At 33.9% G+C, this 17,546-nt stretch overlaps 3 protein-coding genes across 3 annotated transcripts; all 3 read right to left on the bottom strand.

The window, feature by feature from the left end:
* Positions 1–3,426: 3,426 nt before the first annotated feature.
* On the bottom strand, positions 3,427–3,768 carry LOC112092559. Its single transcript, XM_024169037.1, has one exon. The coding sequence runs from the start codon at positions 3,766–3,768 to the stop codon at positions 3,427–3,429; it is 342 nt and encodes a 113-aa protein (XP_024024805.1).
* A 7,040-nt stretch (positions 3,769–10,808) lies between these two features.
* On the bottom strand, positions 10,809–11,302 carry LOC21398522. Its single transcript, XM_010103295.2, has one exon. The coding sequence runs from the start codon at positions 11,225–11,227 to the stop codon at positions 10,910–10,912; it is 318 nt and encodes a 105-aa protein (XP_010101597.1). The 5' UTR covers positions 11,228–11,302; the 3' UTR covers positions 10,809–10,909.
* Positions 11,303–12,458: 1,156 nt separating this feature from the next.
* Positions 12,459–16,675, bottom strand: LOC21398521 (probable uridine nucleosidase 1). Its single transcript, XM_010103294.2, has 9 exons — positions 16,321–16,675; positions 14,860–14,975; positions 14,670–14,729; positions 14,109–14,291; positions 13,908–14,012; positions 13,438–13,534; positions 13,216–13,323; positions 12,986–13,121; positions 12,459–12,893 (listed from the first exon to the last, which is right to left on the bottom strand). Exons 1-9 carry the CDS (start codon positions 16,418–16,420, stop codon positions 12,785–12,787), a joined length of 1,014 nt encoding a protein of 337 aa, XP_010101596.1. The 5' UTR covers positions 16,421–16,675; the 3' UTR covers positions 12,459–12,784.
* Positions 16,676–17,546: the final 871 nt, after the last annotated feature.

Genomic DNA, 17,546 nt, shown 5'->3' with positions numbered 1-17,546 from the left:
GAGTGTTGAGAATACGTGCAACTAGGAGAGTCCAAAGGATTTGTAGCGCAATAAATTGAGGGGTAAAAGAGAGTTTACCCTAATCTATTCTTTTGAAAAAAAAAAAAGAAATGATAATATAAAACAAAAGAGAGGATTTGATTTAAAATAGGTCATGCTTAATTTTCATATTAATCGAGGTAGGAAGGAATTTAGAGTCTTCTTTTTCTGATAAAATATGAAAGTGAAGAGGGATAACCAAAATAATAATAATAATAATAATAATAATAACAAAGCCAAAATATTCTTCTTTTTTTTTTCTTTTTTTTTTTTTTTGAGAGAGAGAGAGAGAATGGGTAGGGTCTATCCTTTGTGGTTTTATCCTTCCTTCTCGATAAATTAAAAAAAAAAAATTAAAAACTACAAATTACAAAGCCAAAATATTCTTCTTCTTCTTCTTCCATCGTACACTTATTTCATAGAAAACTCCTTAAGAACTTGAACTTTTTTGAATCATAATAATAAGCTAACTTTACTCTTGTTTCTTATTTTTCTTTTTTCATTGGTTTTTTTTTTTTTTTAATGTTCTATATTGTTTTCTTCAATACATAGATTTGAGCAAGTAATGATCTGGCCAGCATCAGCCTCTCATGTATACAAATAATATTTGGGTGTGGACGCTGCACGTGTAACATTGCGAAGAACTATCAACAATAAAATTATATAATATTTTGTATCCCTCAAGGTCCCAAACTCTCATTTTACCGAATAATAAGAATAACACTAACGAGTCTTTGTCATCAACTGTGGGCGAGGTTTTTTTTTTTTTTTTTTTTTTTTTCCTTGAGGAAATTTGTTTTTGACTTAAATGGTAAACAATACTATAAAGCACGAGTAGTGCTCATTAGAGAGTTCGTCTTACAGCATAGTATCTATAAATGAAGTTTATCTTTTATTAGTGACGGTATTTTCTAAGTATTTTTTTAAAATAAATATAGCCACTATTTGGGAGTTGTAATGGGCCATAATTGAAAAATTCTCGTGCTCATTAGAGAGTTCGTCTTACAGCATAGTATCTATAAATGAAGTTTATCTTTTATTAGTGACGGTATTTTCTAAGTATTTTTTTAAAATAAATATAGCCACTATTTGGGAGTTGTAATGGGCCATAATTGAAAAATTCTCGTGCTCATTAGAGAGTTCGTCTTACAGCATAGTATCTATAAATGAAGTTTATCTTTTATTAGTGACGGTATTTTCTAAGTATTTTTAAAAAAATAAATATAGCCACTATTTGGGAGTTGTAATGGGCCATAATTGAAAAATCTTAAGGGAGAAAGAGGGAAATAGATCAAGATTTGAGATGAATTAAAATTAATAGGCCAATAGTTTACATAAGTTAATAAATATGCCAAATTATGATATATTCAGATTTATCTATACATAAAATTCTAAAAATATCCTTTTCAATCAAAAAAACCCAAATTATAATATATTCAGATTTATCTACACATAAAATTTTAAAAATGCCCTTTTCAATAAAAAAAAACCCTAAACACCTCTCTCTCTCCTCTATCTCTCAGCTCTATCTCTCTCACCGACCTCCGCGCTCTCTCTCTCTCACCGACCTCCACTCTCTCTCTATCTTCCTTCTGGTGCTCTCTGACGAAATGTTTCTTCCCTTTGCCGCTCTCCCACGATCACTCTCTCTTCCCTTCGACGCTCTCCGGCGAACTGTTTCTTCCCTCCGCCACTCTCCCACGATCACTCTCTCTTCCCCTGCTAAAACGCGATCTGTCTCTCTTCCCTCTGCATCTCTCTCTCTCATCCCTCCACCAATCTCAGATTCTCGTCCGCCACCGTTCCTTTCTCTTCCATCTGCTAAAACCTCGCCGGTGTCGTTAGACGAGAAATTGAAGATGGACCACAGACAACGGAAATTAACAAAAGAACAAGGTAAATCCGTTCATCACTAACTGGAAAACCACTAATTCAGGTTATGTTTTAGGTTCACACTTGAATGAATAGGAGCTCGTTACTTTTTGTTTCCCTGTAATTGGAACATATCGTATAGTAATGCTCTATCAATAAATTGACACAACTTCAAAAATCAAGTTATGATCAAGTTATGATAATAACCTGTCGAGTTATGTCATTATTGAATCTGAAAATTACTATTTGTTTCACTGTCAAGTTGTGGTCATTTTGAGAGAAATAAATCATGATGAAGTTCAAAAAGAAATGCCACGAGCAGCGTCAACAAAACTGGACAAGATGGAAATTCATCTAAGTAATCTGCTTAACAAAGTAAAATATTTTGAAGCCAACCAGGTAGCCATGAAACATGATTTGAAAGAAATAAAGGCAATGGTTGTGAATTCTATGGACATTATGAGAACCATTCAACAAGATGTGCTTCTGTTTCTCAAAGAAATACAAAACAATCCAGTTTCTGAGGTAATGAAACAACGCAAATTGATGTTGAATTTATTTTTGTAAGGTTTCCTTAATGATATACTAATTTGTACCTCAAAGAACAGGAGGACATAGAAAAAGAAGTATCTGCAGAGCTAGGAGAACATGAGGGACAATTCGATTATACTCCATTCACAGACTCGTTTGATATCACTCAACAAACATTGGTCAGAACATTTGAAGAAGCTGAAAAGATAATAGCAATGAGAAAAGCTGCTGCTCAAGGAATCAAAAAGCTATGAACGTTCTTAATACTACTTGGAAAAAGGAAAAAAATAAACCCACATCAATACTAGTTGAGAGAAAAAAAGAGAGTTTCTTACAACTAATAAAAAAACTTATTATTGCAGGAGGAAGATTATGAAGAAAGAGAAAATGATGAAGAAGAAAAATCAATGAAGAAATACAAAAGAAAAAGTGTAAAGGAACAGGGGGAAAAATGGAAGAGTTATGGACAAAAACCGACTAGGGTTTTAATATATAACCGAATAATAAAAAATCTGTAAATTGTGGACCATAACCCTTCAAGTTATGGTCTATAAATTGACAAGTTATCGTCCATAACAACACAAGTTATGGTCCATAACAGAAAAAGTTATGGACAAAAACCTGTCAAGTTAGACCATAATCTGTAAATTATAGTTTTTTCCTTCAAAACATACAATTCCAACAAAAACAAAAATAATAGTTTAAAAATAAATTGTTCTACTTCCTCTCCATAACAAAAATCCAAAAATTCTTCACATGAATTATTCAATAAATGCTAGAATCAATTCCAAACAAAAATGTATCTTTGAACAAAATAAACTATAGTACATTGCAATGAATCAAACAGTGTTAATCTTAACCATAATGACAAAAAATCAACTTTAAACATCTTAATCAGTTAATATCAACAGATGTGGGGTTTGAACAAGTCCTCCTATTGTGGCCAACTTGCTTGCATCGGCTACACTTCACAGATTGCTTCTCTCATTCTCTACTAGAAAGAATCCTTTGTTTCCTTGGCCTCCCAGCACCACATTTAAACTCAGGAGGAAGAACAACCTCCTCCTCAATGCCCTCTGAAATTTGCCACTGTGATCTATTACCAAGAGGATAGATTACAGCATCATATGTTGCTTTGAATGCATTGTTGGTGTAATAGTAGGAAGTAAAATATGCTGGATCAAGATTTCTCTTCCAAATCGATACAATGGCGTGTGGACATGGAAATTCGTCAGCTGGCCAAACAAGACAACTACATGTTCTTGCCACAGAGTCAACCACCTCACCAACAAAACCATCAATAACATAATACTTATTTATATCCATGGGTTGAACATGAAAACATGACAAAAAAGAAAGAAAACAGAGCATTCAATATATAAGTCCCCAACAGTGAAAAATTAAAAAAAAAGACCAAATCAAAAAAGAAGCAACCACCTTGAAAGCAAGTAGAATTTTTAAAAATACAAGAATCACCAAATCAAACAATAAGAATAACTTCTAAAAAAAAAAGGGACAAAAGTAACTTACATATAAGCAACATGCAATCTTTTCCCTATCACGAAGGCATTTATTTGCATGATTAGTCAAGTATGTAAAAGTCTGATCCACCTTATTTCGACGTTCATAAAACCACCTTTGCAAGAGGGATCTGAAATGCTCAATTAAAGCTTTAATAGGATACTCCTTAGGATTCACTAAGACATTATTCAACGACTCAGAGATATTAGTCGTCATTACATCATATCTCTTCCTCTCAAAGTGAGCACGTGCTCACTTTTCAACCCCTACTTGCAGCAAATAGTTTCGAATAGTTGGTCACACTGCCTCCAATTGACGCATGAAGTAACCAAAGTCTTCCTTACGATATGCCTTGGCACAACGATAGAATATAGCATCCACATGCACACCTTTAAAATTTGAATTCAAATTTCTAAGTAAATGCTGCATACAAAATCCATGAGATGCATCCGGAAAAACCTTCTCAACTGCTTTAGGGATACTACTCTTTCTGTCAGAAACAATAACAAGTTCTTCGCGAGTTCCAATAGCCTCCTTAAGCCTTTCAAAAAACCATTCCCACGAGGAGTCGTTCTCCGAATCAACAATTGCAAAACCAAGCGGAAAAATATGATTATCAGCATCTAAAACTACAGAGAAAAGCAAGGTCCCAGAAAACTCATTCTTCAAAAATGTACCATCAACTGAGATCACAGGCTTACAATGGCGCCAACCATTAATAGAAGCCCCCAAGCACAAAAAAAAATACTTGAACCGCCCATCATTGTCAAGCTCATAAGAAGTCACAGATCCTACAAAGAAAAAACCAAAACAAAAACATTAAAAATAGCTATTTATACACGGCACCAAAAAACAATAACTATTTATACATTCTAATATCTAAAAAAAATTAATTAAGTTATTGTGCACAACCGGACAAGTTATGCAAAAAACTGTCAATTATGAATCATAACCTGTCAAGTTATACTCCATAACCGGACAAATTTTAACAAAAACTTGTCAACTTATCCGATAACATGACAAGTTATAGACTATAACCTGTCAAGTTAAGGTACCATAACCTGGATTTTTCTCCTTCAAAACGTTAAGATAATAAACAAAAGCATAAGCATAACACATAAGACAAAAATGATATGGATTTTTCTCCTTGAAAACATTGCACAGAAAAGGAATGGAAGCATACGACTCCACTGCACTTCCTCTCATTGATGCTAACGCGTATCGGCGAGCCATTCGTGCTTTGTAGTAACTAATCTCGACACCATGCTTACCATGCATTATAGACCTCAAATCATTAGGACGCAAATGATCCGCAAGCCCAATGTTAAAATCGCTCTTTAAAAACTCCGAAACAACACGACTATTTACTTGACAATGCTTAGCACTAACAACATCAAGTGAACAAGTATGTTCCTTAACATACTTCTTCACTGCCTAAACATTACCATTTGAAACCTTAGCAGCACGCATCTTCCAAGTACAATTCTTATTCTTACAAACCAAAACATAAAATGAATTATTAGATCTTTCAGATTTAAACTCAAAATGCCTCCTAATAGCAATTACATGCATGAGTTTCTTGAGAACCGACTTGCTCATGAATTGATGGCCTATATTCACATCAAAAGACATAGGCAGCTTGGAAATATCCAAATCTTCAATCAAAAAATTATTCATCACAACATCAATATCATCTTCAAATTGACAAACGGAACCATCAACATTAGAAGAAGACGCCTCATCTCTTGAACTCATAAAACAACATGAAGAAGAAGTAGATCCCGCTGCACTAACAGAGCTACTAACAAAATCTATTACCAACGGGTATCCAAGAGCTTCCTTACTGTGTCGAACCAAGTTTAAAAACAACTTAACATCATCATCCATCTTTAGCTCCGAAACCATTTCAATTGGGTCCTTCAACTTCCTTCTCACAAAAAGTAATAAAGAATGAACACCAGCATTAAAACCAATCAACTCAAGATGCAGCTCATCACATAAACACTCCTGTAAAAACTTCAAAGAAGCATCCTCCGGAATAAAAACTGATTGAAAACCAAAATTTGTATATTGGTTTTCTAGACTCCATTTTCCCCTATAAGCAACAATGACTGAAATAGATTGCATGCCTACAAACATATTGCAGGAACACTGTCACGTTAAAAATGCATAACCGAACAAGATATGTAAAAAAACTGTCAATTGTGGACAATAACTCGTCAAGTTATGTCCCATAACTGGACAAGTTATAAAAAAACCATCAATGACTGAAACAGATTGTATGCCTACAAAAATCAATAAATTACAAGAACTATATTCAATCCTAAAAATATTAAAAAACTGAAATAATGCAAAATGTGAAAACGAAATTACAACAAAAAAAATAAAAAATAAAAAACTAGAAACAAAGAATGCCCAAACCTGTTGTTTGGTGAAAATCAACGGAGGATCTGCTCAAAAAATGACTGGAAAACAACAAAAAACACAAGATTAATGGACAAAAGAGAGAACAAAACCGAAATAATCCAAAAAAAATGAAAATGAAAATACAACAAAAAATAAAACTAGAAACCAAGAATACACAAAGGCTGTTGTTTGGTAAAAATAACTGGAACAGCTGCTCAAAGACGACCGGAGAAGAGCAAATCCAACGAGAAATAGAACGAATGACTGAAGGACGGATCGGCGCCAGTGAAAAGCTGCGTGAAACTAGAGAGACAAACCTTTTGTTCGGTAAAAATAACCGGAATAGCTGCTCAAATATGACCGAAGAAGGAAAGAGAACGACCGACCGACCGACGGATCATCACCGGTGAAGAGATGCGTGAAGCTAGTGAGAGAGAGAGTTGCGTGTACGGTACAACTAAGAGAGAGAGAGAGAGAGAGAGAGAGAAAGAGAGAAAGAAAAAAAGGGTAAATTTAGAAATTCAAAAATTATGGCCTATTAATTTCTATAACTAAAAATTGGCCTGTCTACTTTTTTAATCTTTTCATAGTGGCCTATTCTCTACTATTTCCCAAATCTTAATCAGATTCTTTTCTTTGGTGCTGAATAAGTGGTCCATGAAATTCCAAGCCCAAAAAGGGAAAAATAAAAAACAAAAAAAAAATGTGGACCCTAGATTTCTTTTTTTTTTTTTTTTGGTAAAAAAATGGACCATAGATTAAACTTTAATAATTATAGAGCGAAAATAACTTTGGAAATCATGAATCAAAATGCATATATTAAAGAAAGCTTAAATGGTTTAGATTAGGGCTGACAATTCAGATAGCGACACAACGACACAATTTGAAATTTGCACGAAGTTAGCGGGTTTGAGTTTATTATAAATGAGTTTTTGTCATAATCGGGTCGACACGATTAACATGATTAATAAATGGATTAGGTTATGGTTGATTTACTAACACGAAGTGACACTAATTGATACGATTGATTATATGTGCCATCTGCAATCTAATGATATGTGATATAACATAAAAGTTTATATGACATATACAAATAGTGTGAATTTTAATGCATTTATTTTTCTTAAAGGAAAAAATAAATTGACCAATAAATATGTTAAACATATCTTGACCGTGTTAAGTAAGTCATTATTATATTAGTTATTTATTCAATATATTAATTTATACGGGTTATACGGATTGACATGATAAACACGATTAATAAATAGGTCGTGTTTTAGTTGACATTTTTGACACGTTTAATAAACAAGTCGTGTTTGGGTTAATATTTTTTAACACGATTAATAAATAAATTAACACGAATACGACCCATTAACACAAATTGTCACTCTTAGTTTGGATACAACAAATGTTATATACATACAATTAGATTACCATGTTCATTTATGTGTTTATTGGTCCAAAAAAGGGATCCCTTTTCTTTCACGTCCACGAGGAGTCACTCTTTGGATTACATTTACATACTTTGAAACTAATTACATCTTAACAATAAATAAATAAATAAATATATATATATATATATATATATATATATATTGAATGAACATCGTAACAAGATTTGACCGTTCTTTGATGTTTAAATCATGTGTGAATTGAAGCATTGGATTCAAAAAGACTTTAAATAGTCAACGCGGAAAAAGTCAAATCAGTTCAAATACGAATGGGTCGGTCCATATGGTGTGAAAGCAAGAAAGCCAACCAAAAAAAACAACAACAACAACAAACCAAAACCATGGAAAACACCAAGAGGGTCAATTTTAAATTGAAGGCTGCTAAGAAAAATCTTGACACCCCTTTTGATTGTAACCCTTTTACTCTTAATTAATATTTTTTTTAATTAAATAATTATATTAATAAAATAATATTAATTAAAAATAAAAAATAAATATCCAGACACATGTTCTTAAATGATAAGTTCATTGCTTTACTTTCTTAATTTTCTCTTACTTTTACAACAAATAAACTTAGCGGGTGACTTGTTGGTCACCAGAGCCACCCGGCAGGTTACCATTAGTCACCCATAGCTAACTACCGGCTTTTGTTGCTTGCTTCTTGGCAAAAGCAAGCATATTAGTCGAGAAAGTTACTTGAGAAAACTTGTGGCATTGACTGAATACGGGACTTGAAAGACGTTTTCCGTGTCCGATACAGTGCTTCAGAAAATAAATGTTCCCGTGTAGAATGCATCTAAAAGTAACCTAACTTTGAAGAAAAATGCGACAATCAAATTGTATATACTGATTTCTAACCTTTTTGAGAACCAAGGATACATTGACCTACCGTATCTATCGTATTACCAGTAGTAACCCGTTGTGATACTGAATGTATTACCCCATGATACGGAAGTAGCTTAGCTACTACTACCGTGTTTCCGAAGATAGTCTTACGGTGCTATGACAGTCTTTTATGGGGATACTAAAAACATTGCATGGCTACCTAAAAGGGAGGTGGGGATTCCATGGCGGCGGCTCAGGGGGAGAGGAATTCAGGAACATTGCAAAGACGACTGACAACGCATCAAGGATTGTTGGCTCCGCAAAGAGAGAGAGAGAGAGAAACATGGTAGAAAAACGTGTCACCTATTGCAAACAGTTTATATATGTAGGAGCGTAAATATTGACCAACTTTCTTTAGAGTTTTGCCATCAGTTTCTCTTTATATATATTATTAACTGAGGGGTAACGTTTTAAGAAAAAGAGCACAAAATTAAAACCATTTCCAATGTAAATGTTAAGGTGAATGTTAAGGTGAATTTTATATTTGGCATAAAGTGTATAATATAGTATGTTATTTTTATTCGTGTTAATGCATAATATTATTTGAAATGCTAAATATACTTATTTCTTATAATCATTAAACTTTAAAAGTTATAAAAGTAAACATTCATAGTAGGTCCCACTAGGTGGATAGGTGAGACCCAATCTAGTGGGGCCCCTTATTTTGTGAGTGATGAGATTTTATCTCGATAGAGATAAATATCATTTTTCTTTTTAAAATAATTTAAAAATACAAAAATTGCAATAATTACATATAAAAGTAAATATTTCAATAAATAACAATCAAATGTCAAATTTGTAATATGTTATACTTAGTGAGAAATTTACTACAAAATATAACATATAGCAAATTTAACACAATAAATAACATTATATTAGAGTGTTTTTTTACACTCAATAATAAATTTATAATTAGCACATTAAATATAATATTACATTGGAGATGTTCTAAAAACCTAAGCTAAGGGGACATTCTAAAAGAGCAAAATTGGTACCACAAATTATTGATTTGAAAAAAAAAATATATTCAAAATACTATGAGAAAGTAGATAGATTTTATATCAAGGATCTTCAGATACACTTTACATAGTTTTTGATCAATTGTTTCATAAGGTCCCATGTTTGAGATATGTCCTTATTTAAATTTTAAGAGAAAAGTACATGGGTTGTCATGATTTTGTGCAAACTTATTATTTATGTTATTCTAAACAAGAGATCTCTTTTCAAAAATTGAGTATCATTGTGACATTTTATTTTCTCTTTATTAATTGAATGAGAATTATTATTTTTTAATAAAGTGACATTAATAATTTTTTTTACTATCTGAGTGGTATTTTTTTTTTCTCCCAACTTAAATGAGAGTCACCGTACCCCAAGTCTAAGAATGCCAGAACCAGCACCAGCACCAGCACAGCCTGTTTGTATTTATTTTCTTATTTTTCCTACTATTGTTTTTTGGCTAATAATTGTTCATGCTTATTATATAGGATTTGAATCTTTTCCTGGCCTGCAAATACAATGACCATCACTTATTTCTGCTGAGAGTTTACGATCAAGTACTGACCAGGTCGTACTGTGGTCTGCACGCATTATTGGTTTGGCAACTACTAAGCAGCATAAATGCCTTCTTTGATTCCGCATTAAAATAGCCCATGACCCATTATTACTTGCGCTGTGGAAACGGTCATCCACAATCTAACTCCAAGATTTATTTCCAAATAAATGCACAAATTTGTAGAAAGAAGTTTAGAGGCTAGATTAATTATAACATTGCTCATATGGTGTGTTTGGATTTCCACTTAATACTTAAATTTGCTACCTAAGTGATAAAAGCATTTTTCAAACTCAATATTTCAATTCCTATTTGTTGATTTTGGAAAAATGTTCTTTGTTTTGTGAGACAACACAATGTTATGAATTCTGCTTTTATGTTCTCTTCTAACAACCGCAATATGCTCAAAGTAATTGGTAGCAACCTACTAATCAGGTAATTATTGTAACATTTTTCATGTACTTATGAGGAGAATATATATATAAATATATACTCACACATATACATAACCACCATACTACATTTTCACAGGACTTTTCAAAAAGTGCAAAGAAAATTACATAGAACAAGGCCTCCCAATACAGACAGATCAATTCATGTACATTCTAATACTCAAACCTTATGAAAATCAAATAGAACGAGAAAAAAAAATCTAGTAGGTATCTCTGTATGGAGTGATCTTGATTACCAAGCCAGGGAAAACATCATCAGGATCATGGATATGTGGATTCTCTTCCACAATGTAAGGATCTCCACACCTTTCAGCGATTGTTTGCAGCGTCTCCCCCTCCCGAACCACGTAAATTTCGTCGCAAGGCCTGGTGTTGTTGATGCCCTTTCTCTGCCCCATCATCGCGAATTCACTTTCACCCGATTCGCAGCAGCTCAGGACCAGCAATACTGCCAGGAATAAAGCACAATACCCTGAAGCCCTCTCGGCCATCGCAGTCGCTGAACAAGCACAAACCATGGTGATTATCAACTCGTGTGTAACTTTTGTATTACTCTGCCTTCACTCTTATGCCTTTTGTTGTGTGTTTTTTTTTTTTTTGTTTTCTGTTGGGACTAAGAAAACATTTGATGGCGTTATATACTATAAGGGGTTTCTCTTATTTTCTTTTGGTGGTTGGAGTGGGCTATTGTTGGCGGGAGTTGAAATGGTTATCTCAGTGTAGTAGGTAACTGTCACCGAAAAACATAAAAATAGTATGCAAGAAGTTAGTTTAACTGCTTTTATTAAATGGATTTGGTCTTGGCTTGTATTCTTTGAATGAAATGAGGTCCACTTTGATTAATGTGTTGATCTTACAACACCACCCTCACGTATGTGTAAAAAATATCCTTTTGACAACCAATGAATTAAAAGTGCAAAATTAAGAGACAATGCAAGTGACAGGTTGGGCAGTGAAGGTTGTGTAGTTTATGAAATGATCGGCGTGAAACTATACCGTGCAGTCCAAATTTCAACCACTAATGATGGAACGAAACAATCTTGGTCGTTAAAAAAAGAAATGCACTTTTTAGTCGAATAAATTTTAACAGCTCAGATTGTTATTTGGAATTGTAGTAAAAAAAAGCATATTTTTGAAGCTAAATTAAGTAAATAGACATTTTAAAATTATTTGAAATAAATAACAATTTACGTATCCAACTTTATGATACATATGTACCTGATTCGAATAATTCAACCCCATGTGATCATAATCTCTTGCGGAGGAAATTTAGGCAAAATCTAGACTAGAACAACAATCTTTTCTAAACTACATTTCATGTAATTTTATAAGGTTGATTCACATCTCTAATTCATCCCTATTATTGGCTGGCCTATAGCCTATAACCTCTCTATGTAAATATTCTTCCCTCCAGCCAAAGATTGCCTTTGCTTGTGACTCAATTCATTCGTCACTCTGCAAAAAATTGGTGAATCTTGAAACCATAGCACAACTACAGTACATGCCTTCTTAAAAAAAAATTAATATGCATCCTAAACTTGAGTCATTGGAAGAGTGTAAAAATGGTCTCAATTGTAAAAATTTGCGGCATTTTGTCAACAAGTAACTAATAGCAAAAAGGCAATCTTATATTTAACTGTCCAGATCGTTTTAACCGAATGACAGACATTTAAGATGCAAGCGCAACCCAAAATCAATAAGGTTTTACCATAGTTGTCCTGAAAATAATGCATGCACATAGGCTAGTACTTGATAGGCTTATACACTGGCATGTGGTTTTCAAATGCCAGAATTAATTTCTCTTCACAACTTATAAAAGGAAAAGACACAAGTTCAATTTATGCATAGGAATGCACTAAATTTGTTCATTATCGTGCAAACTTGAACATCATTCTTGAAATGTTCTTTACAAGTTAAAAATAAACAAGGGGAAGAATTCACAGATAGCTTGCTCTTCGCACCGAACTCCATTGCGCCCCATGCCCAGCATTAAGGGAAAGAAGCTACAGAAGCCACAAAGGAAATTTCGGCAGATGTATCCCAAACTTCATTCCCGAGTTCGCCACCTAAGGCTCTCATGGAGTCAATAATATATTTTTGATATAACTGACAACTTCATCCACATTCACTGTGCATGCAACAGAGACGGGGGGATAGTCTGACCATGGGTTGCTGGAATTCCATCTATATAGCAAACAAAAGTATAATTATATAATGGGAAAATATGAACAAAAACAAAAACAATAAATTGAAGAAGATTAGTGTGATAATCTTACTTTTTGAGTCCTTGATCCATTAATGTATGCCCTATACATATGCCTTGAGTTTCGACCCTGACGACCCCCTTCTTGAATGTAAAGAGATCAGGTCGAACCAGTGCCACAAAGCTAACTGGGTCATGAAGAAAAATACCTGAAAACAATTTTGCCCAAGAGAGATTAAGATGAAGTACACTAAAAAGCTAATGAAAAAGGATAACTAAAAGTACAGTGGCTGAGAGGAATACCATAAACACCATCAGACTTCACATGCCAGTCTCTGTAGAATTTGCACATGTCGCATAAGATTTTTGTATGCTTTCCGTTGGATTGCCTCAAATCAAGGAGGTCAGCATCTGAAACCATAATAAAAGTGATTAAATTTCAAAGGAGCATTTCCTAATCCCATAAATCAGCTTCAGCGAAGCTGGTCTGCGAATGAAAACCAAACAAGAAGCTGGAAATCCCACCTGTAAACATAACTTGGGTTGTAATGTTTATTCCAACGACATCAATGTTAGCCCCTGATGTAAACACAATATCTGCTGCTTCTGGGTCCCCATATATCTGCAGTTTCAAAGTGATATGTCATTCACACTCGGCTGAGAGTAGTCCAGTGAACTGAACTCTAGGTTTCGTGCTTTACAACTGACAACTAGAGAGTTCAAAGAAATGCGATACTCAAGGGTACTATGTTGGAGCTGTTTTCAAAACCAGAATTACTACTAGGGAAGGAAAATCCATTTTTCCTCAGAAAGGAAGAAACAAATGTTTGCAAAAATCAACCTATACAAGTTTACCAACATAGAAAAAGTAATGAAAACAATGCCCACTCGATTTTCCAGGAAAATATTCCACTAAGACGCAAGAGATTTGTCCCGGTGTCTGCTGACTTGGACTTGTTCGTATGTCACCATGAAAAGAAAAGAAAAACACTTACATTTGCTTCAGCAGCGGGGTTTACATTTCCCAAAGCAAAGAAAGCACCACCAAGTATTACTAGTCTCTTCAACTTTTTGGCAAAGGAAGAATCCCTTTTGATTGCCTGATCAAGATTATTGTATCAATATAACTACAGTATAAGTAGATAGCAAGTCTCAATCAGAAGCCTAATGAGCGAAAGCAAATGACAGCAAGTTACCAAAGCTATGTTCGTGAGGGGGCCCAGTGCAAGAATTGATACTTCTCCAGGATATTCAGAGACTTTATCAACTAAGAATTCAGCAGCACTCTTTTCACTTTTCTTTGATTTTGGAGAAGGTAGGAACAAATTCCCCAAACCATCAGAACCATGTATAAAATCAGCAATACGTGGCTCTCCACCCTTTTCCAGAATAAAACAGTTGCAACAAAGTAAATACAGTTTAACAAAAGATAAACTGGGAGAGATTGAAGGTCTTTCATCAACCAAAGTCAAAGCACATTATCACAAAAATTAAAAAGATAAAAAAAAAAAAAAAAATTCCCCAGTATTACGACTAAAATGCACAGAAGAAGGTAAGCGAAAAAGGTCAAGTAGATAAGCATGCCAAGAATGTTATGAATTAGACTCCTTAAGTTTAATTACTGCATAATCCTCTATGTAAGTTAATAAATCGTTAGAGTAATTAATTAGACTCCACAACTTAACAAAGGAATACATTTGTTTATTATTCAATTATCGTTATCACTTCAAGTAAAGAATAAAGGTTAGAACAATGACCTTCAGAGGCTCAGGACTGCCCTTCGCCACGGGCACATCTGGACGCCGTGCTATCTCACACTATCCTTTTAAACATTAAGACATTATTTGATCAATGAATGCATTCAAAACTAGAATCCCGCTACGAGTACCAAAATTGTAATCAAAGCTTAAAAAATAAGATTTAAAACAAGCTGAAACAAATACAGACCAGAAGCAATGCATTCCGGGTGGCGTCTTCCGTGGTAACATTACCAAAAATTGTTGTCAAGCCCAAGACTTCCAACCCTGGATTTTGAAACGCCATGAAGATGGCCATGCTATCATCTGTCAATAAACAAAAACCCATGGAAATTATCTCACATGAAAAATGTGCATTGCTAAAGTACATAACCAAGGAGCATTTAGATTCAAGTATAAATTCAAGAATATCATATGCAGAAGAAACCATTTTTATTTTAAACGAAACATCTCAGGTGCCGATATAATTATATAATTAACCCAAAGACCAAGACCACACAGAGCTTAATTTTCCCAGATAAAAATACAAGAAAAATTTGTAGTTGAATTTATTCAAATTCATGTTTTACTTTTCCTAAGATAAACATTTACTTATCCTTTGTGGCAATAGAGAAGTTACTTTCTCAAAAATTAAGAACAAAAACCCACGAAAATAACAAAAATAATGAACATAATTTTTTTTTTAAAAAAAATAGCAAAAGAGAGCAGCAAGGACGGATGTTTCCTACCGAAATACAAAACTGAACTTTCAGTGTCGCCGTGAACCGAATCTTTAACACTACTACTACAACAACAACAACAAGTCTTAATCCCAACTTAATTGGAGTCAGCTATATAGATTTCACTTTTTCACATGGCTCTGTTCGAAATTATACTTTCCTAAAGGCCTAGATCTAGAATGTCTTTCCTAACGACTTCGGTCAACGTAATTCTTAATCTATCCCTCCCTCTCTTAGTATTAGATATAAAAATGTTCTCTCAAGCACAAACTAGTGCTTTTAGCGGTCTACATTAGACATGTCCGAACCACCTCAAACGCCTTCGCGCACCTTATCTTCTGGTGCTACACCTACTTTACTATTATTCGAAAAAACACTATTTGAAAAATTTTCAACTTCTCTGAAAGAAAAAGAAAAGGACCAGGGGACCAAGAAATGCGAACTGAACAAGGTCAACTATTAGGATCGAGAAAAAAAAAATTCGGGAAAAAAGAGGAGAGGAAAAAAAAAAGAGCTGCTTTTTTACAGTCTTTCTCATCACCAGCTCCAAAAGGTTACTTATATTTATTTTTTTGTTAGAGAGAGAAAGGACAAAAGAAATACGTTGTCACTAAATTACTACCACTAAGAGCAACACATTGAATTCCGTTTGGTTGCTAAGGGAAAAAAAAAAAAAAAAAAAAAAAAACCACGCCTGATTCACAACTCGGAAAAATTCAAGCCAAAATCATTCATTATTCGCCTTGTTTAAACAAATTTCTTACTATCCATAACGCAAAACATCAAAAACCATAAGAAAATTTAAAAATTAAAAAAAACAAAAAATTCCCTCTCTTTCCTTTTCTCACATTATCGCAACAACCAAAACCAGAGCCAAAATCAACAATTGCTGTAAACGATGATCGGAAAAAAAAAAAAAAAAAGAGACTCACCGATTCCAGGATCAGTATCGATAATGAGCTTCTCCGGCTGTGCATGCGACGCCAAAACGCCGCCGTTTTCGCCGTCGGCGGCCACACCGTTGCAATTCATCGCAAGACGCGCTTCGTAAATCGATCAGCGGAATCAAATCAATACACTCTGTGCTGTGTATACGCGTTTGGCGTTATGATATATAGAATATTATATATTCTGTATGTATATAGTATGTATATATAGTATAGTATATGCAGAAAAATATGCAGTGTGTGGATTAGGGATTTGTCGTGCTCGAAGAGACGATAAGTGGCTGACGATGAGCTGAGCTGACACCGAGACTCGAACGACGAAATATATACAAATGGTGGGTTGTTTTGGTTATTTATATATTTTTTTGGGTTTTGAGAAATAAATATATAGAAAATGGTAGGTCGTTTGGTTAGGTGGACGAAGACGACGAAGTTTCTTTTGCCATTTTTTATTTATTTTAGACCAATTGGAGATTGACAGGTGTTATTTAGAGAGGATCTGGATCTTGGTACGCATTTTGCCTTTGGATATATACCTGTCTCCACCCGGAGATCTCTATGAAAAGGAGGATAACTTTAATTAATTGGTGATGAAGTTAGTTTTTTAAAAATTTATTCGTGGTCGGAAGATTTAAATCATGTAATTTGAATTATTTTTTATTTACGTAAATTTTTTATAAGAAAAAATATTATAACGAATCACGAATTATTATTTACATCAGAAAATAAATCTCTCTACTAAATATTCTCTAGATGACAAACATGGCAACGATCATTATTTATTATGTTATACAATAACTGTGCAATAATGATTTATTTATTACGCCACATGTTAAAGTTGTCATTTTTTGTTTTACAATGATAAAGTGAGATAATATGATACCACTGCAATATCAAGTTTCGTACTTTTTTATCTTAATATTTACTTATCTAAAAGGGAGAGTTAGAGAGAGTGAGAAGGTTTTTGAAGAGTAGAAGTTTGCCGGAGTTCTGATACCGTTTTTGGGCGCGTCGTCAGACTCTCAATCATAAAATTTGGTCATCTAACTCGTCTCATCGCGGGCTTCTCGTTAATGGTGGTGATGTATAGTGTAGTGGCTTTATGTGGGCAGATTTGAACCAGTTAGGAGCTTTAAAGCCTAATGGACGACCTCTTTACTCAAAGGAGTTTTTCGCTTGGTGGCTGAGATCTCTTCACTGGCTGTCTTTCT

This window comes from Morus notabilis, unplaced genomic scaffold (genome assembly GCF_000414095.1).
Source record: "Morus notabilis unplaced genomic scaffold, ASM41409v2 Scaffold1317, whole genome shotgun sequence".
Classification (NCBI taxonomy): domain Eukaryota; kingdom Viridiplantae; phylum Streptophyta; class Magnoliopsida; order Rosales; family Moraceae; genus Morus; species Morus notabilis.
This window is presented reverse-complemented; position numbering and strand designations above follow the sequence as displayed.